Genomic DNA, 4,441 nt, shown 5'->3' on the forward strand with positions numbered 1-4,441 from the left:
CATATAATTTTGCAAACTTGCTTGTGTACTAAATAAAAACACTTATATTAATGGAAGATTTGACTTGTGCGTCATTATTTGTCGTTTTTTTATATTTCATCTTGTAGTAACACATGCATATTTTACGTAATTGGCTGGGATGTAAGAAATATATGCTCACATTCAATTCAGTTTCATCATCTGTAGCTAGAAGCGGCGTAATAATACCTTTCTCATTCCATTCTGTAAGTTACTCTAACATTTTTGAAGTACATATAATTTTTCGTATATCATAATCAATTATGAGCATCAGATCTCATTTTGATCTTCTTATACTAATATTTCATTTTTACAAAGTTAATTTTACTTTATACTTCAGTATAAGATATAAACTTAATTTAGAATTTCCTCTTTTAGTCTAAGATGAATAATATCTATCCTAATGAATAGTAATATTTGTACTGACAATATTATTATATAAATGACATTGAGAACCATTTGAAACTCCGAATTATCAACTGTAAATTAATTGGGTGCTCGTAGCATGATTAATTTATTAATTAAAGAATTTATATATTTGCCAAAGGTTGACGTCTGTTTGAGATTCCGTTACAGTTTTTGGAACCTGACTAGTGACTCATCATGGACAGATCATTTAATTAACGTTGATCGTTGAATATGTATAACTTGTTGAAAATGACTTCAAAGAGAGTGGAAAGTTCAAGGTTTCGTAAATAAAGCTGCGCATCATCTATGATTTTTTATATAAATTAATACTTATGCGCACCTATTTCCGCGCTGTCTCTCATTAGCCTTAATCTTATTGTTATTTATTATTTTAAATGATATATGTTACAAATTATTTCTTTTAATAGATGAGAACTTTGTATCAAAGAAAGATCTAACTCCCATATATTAAAGAAAATTAGGACGAAGTGAAAGATAACAATGGTGTAACAAAGCAAAAATGTTCTACTCACTGATTCAGACTTTTCTTGTTTTGTATCATCTCTCTGTGGCATTCCGTTAACTAGAGCTATAGAAATGATAAGTAGGCAGTTAGCTACCACACCAAACGACATCTTTGGGTTTACTGTCGGAGGACTGAGATCGTACGCAGGTAGACAGTGATTTCTCAGACTCACCGGTAGATATTTCTTAGTCACTTGCCACTGGAAGGGATAACTCGATGAGATCCGTATTCGTTCGGTGAACTGCGAATTCACATGCAGTATAATATAAAAATGATACATAGTTCAGATAATTTATCTCGTAAACGTTTAAGATGACTAATTTAATGTAAATGTTTAAGATGAATAATTTAATGAGTTTTTTTTTGTAAAAGTGAATAATAAATGCAAATTTGGAAGAAAAACTTGTTTAAACAAAAGCATTTAGAATAAAAGATTTTATTTTAAAAATAGTTTTATTTTAGAATGTTTTTTTTCAATCATTTTGTCTTAAAACTTTTATTCGTCATTTATATTCAAGAATATTTGTTAGTACATTTTATTTTTATATTTAAAAAATTTGTTTTATCTTTCTTTGCAGACATATGTATGGTGTCAGAAATCAGAATTGCTATTTTACACAGAATTTGAGCGAACGTTTAATTTATTAAATCATATTAAAATAAAAACTGTTAATTTTGATAATTCTTACAAACATTACAACTTTATTCTACTGTAATTAATATTAATAATATATTAATAAAATAGCAGAAATAAAGTTTTAATCAATTTAACATAAAACTTTGTTGGATGGAATTCTTGATTGGAAGAAACTAACTTAATTTTATAATTTATGATTAAAATTTATAATGTTTAATGATAAACACACAGAAATTTTCTCTTTATTAATAAAATAATTGATTAAAATATCTTTAAAAAGTATTTTATAATGATAGGCATTAATTTTCTGATTAAATATTTATTTTGAAATGTTTAAGTATCAATTGTTTGAGTGATATTTGAGTGGGTTTGAGTCATAAATTAAAATCTTTAATTGTTTTTACTAATAATTTGGATATTAAATTTTTATATAAAATGAATATTTAAAAGTACTACAATGAATTGCATTTAACAATAACATAATTTTATATTTTCTACATTATACTTAATGTTATACTATTGTTAAAATAATTAAAATTTATTCAAGTAAACTGCTACATTTTTAGAAACATGAAATTTATATATTATATGAAAAAGACTTTAAAAAGACAAAGAATAAAATAAATGTGGAAAAAACTATTCACGTTCTTAATCTGATATTCATGAATACGTGTGACATACAAGTCTTGCATTACGATGCAAAAAAAATAAAGTGAGTGCTCGAAGGTCAAGGATTGATTTTACATATTGCGTATATATATATGTATATTCCATACTACGTCGTGTTATATCAATTAGGATTTCTAATGAGACATTGTTTTGTCACGACAGTAAACAAAATTAAATTTGAGATTGCGTTAGTATCTATACGTCGAATACATCACGTTATGTATACATATCATCCAAGTTTATTCATAAATTCTCGAAAAAATTCTTGTAATCGCAATTAGTAGAATTATAATAGCGTTTTTTGCTTATTTTTGCTGCATTCATATGAAAATTGTCATTCGATAAAGTTAAAGAAGATAAGCTTTTACACATTTGTAATATTATATATGAATCATTACTTATAATTCTTTGAAATAAATTATTGAAAATCAGGATTGGGAATTAACGCGTTATTTGTAGCGTTCTATAAGTTCATATGTAACTTTTTGTGATAATGATTATTGCTTTTTTCTACGTATATTAATAATAGTATATTAATAATAGTTGTTACACTTTTATAATAATAATGGATTCAGAGCTGTTACTTTAGTTCTTTATCTTTATAACTGTTCAATGGAATCGCGTTGTTTCTATTTGATAGAAATATTCTATTTAAATAAAAATTCAAATATTAAAAAATATATTTTATATTTTATATAGTTTATATCTTAGGCTGCATATTGAAGTAGTCACTACTATTAATAGAAAGTCTGTCATATATGTATGTATATGATATATATGTAAGATAAACTAGATTTTTATTCACTTGCAGTGAATATTAGAATGCACTTTTAATGATTAATTTTTGATAAAATGTGTTTTTGTGAATTACAAAATTTAACTTTTTGAAGCATGGTATATTATATTTTTCACATATTTTATAATTACAAAATTGTTTCTTTCATTTCAATTTTTTTGCAACTTTACTTACCTAGTAGGTACATTTTGAATTGCTGAATCCGAATCTGAAGTAAAAATTATAATATTCACAACAATTTATTCAATATAGCAAGTACTTAAAGTACGAAAAATTTTTGTTTTATGTAAAATAATAATACTAATACTAATACATTAATATAAAAAATTTCACACAGGATATATTAAAACTTGATATTAAGGAATTCTTGGGATTGCGAATACGAAGTCAAAATTTACAAGTTTTTAAATATAATGACTGACCAAAATTATAAAGTCATTAATTTTACACTAAATTTGATTTTCGGCGTATTTTTGTATAATTTTATGCAAAGTAAAAATGTAAAGATTTTAAATAGCTGATTTAATAGGCAGAATAACAGTAAGAAATAGATCGATTTTATGAAAGTCGATACTAGTTTTTGGAATTACCGATTTAAATCTGGAGTCAAAAATTCAATTCAAAATCAGAACTGTTGCTTTTGTTTTATACAAATTAATCAATTTTTTAGCATATATTGAATCTGCCATATTAGATCTATTATTTTTAGTTTTCTATTTTTATTTTATATTAGTTATCACCGATCCTGAAAACAATCGAATGTCTAATTTTAAGTAACTAGATCAATTTTTGTATCTTTATATTATGTTGACTTTGTCACTCTGAATTAAAAAATTTTGTTAATCTCTCTCTAACTTTTATATTCGTAATAAACAACTTCAAAAATCCCTTATATATCATTTTAAAGAATTACTGTATGAAAGAAAAAATGTTTCTATTGTTTATAAAAAAAAATAAAGAAATATTTCAAAGTGTTAATTTAGGATGCATTCTGTCTTTCCGATTACATGCTGTAAGCATCAATTCAGCCTTGTTGTCTATCAAATATTGAACAAGGACAAACGATGATACTCACAAATGATATAAACACAATACGGAACGTATTCTCCATAAAAAAAGTTTATTATATAGATAGTATAATTTAGAGTTTTAATATTAATTATTAAATAATGTAATATTAAAATTTATTATCTCACTTAAACTTACAAAATATAATAAATTGTTTTATCTAATAAGTAACAGTAACGCGGTATTTTTATAAAGTAACGTTTCAATCCTTCAAATAATCATTTGTGTTGTACAATATATGTCATTCCTTATATCAATTTCTACTTGGAAAAATAAATGAAAATCTATTTTTTTATCATAAGGCATACTAAATATCATC

At 24.3% G+C, this 4,441-nt stretch overlaps 1 protein-coding gene across 1 annotated transcript in view; it reads right to left on the minus strand.

Moving 5' to 3' along the window:
- The window catches only part of LOC108692262, a 5,723-nt gene extending 4,641 nt beyond the window's left edge, over positions 1-1,082 (minus strand). Inside the window, exon 1 of the mRNA XM_018200434.1 lies at positions 960-1,082. Within this exon, the coding sequence (XP_018055923.1) occupies positions 960-1,061 (102 nt within the window). The 5' untranslated portion in view covers positions 1,062-1,082. The remainder of the gene's footprint in view (positions 1-959) is intronic.
- Between the last annotated feature and the right edge of the window lie 3,359 nt (positions 1,083-4,441).

Source organism: Atta colombica, unplaced genomic scaffold (assembly GCF_001594045.1).
Source record: "Atta colombica isolate Treedump-2 unplaced genomic scaffold, Acol1.0 scaffold68, whole genome shotgun sequence".
NCBI classification, from domain to species: domain Eukaryota; kingdom Metazoa; phylum Arthropoda; class Insecta; order Hymenoptera; family Formicidae; genus Atta; species Atta colombica.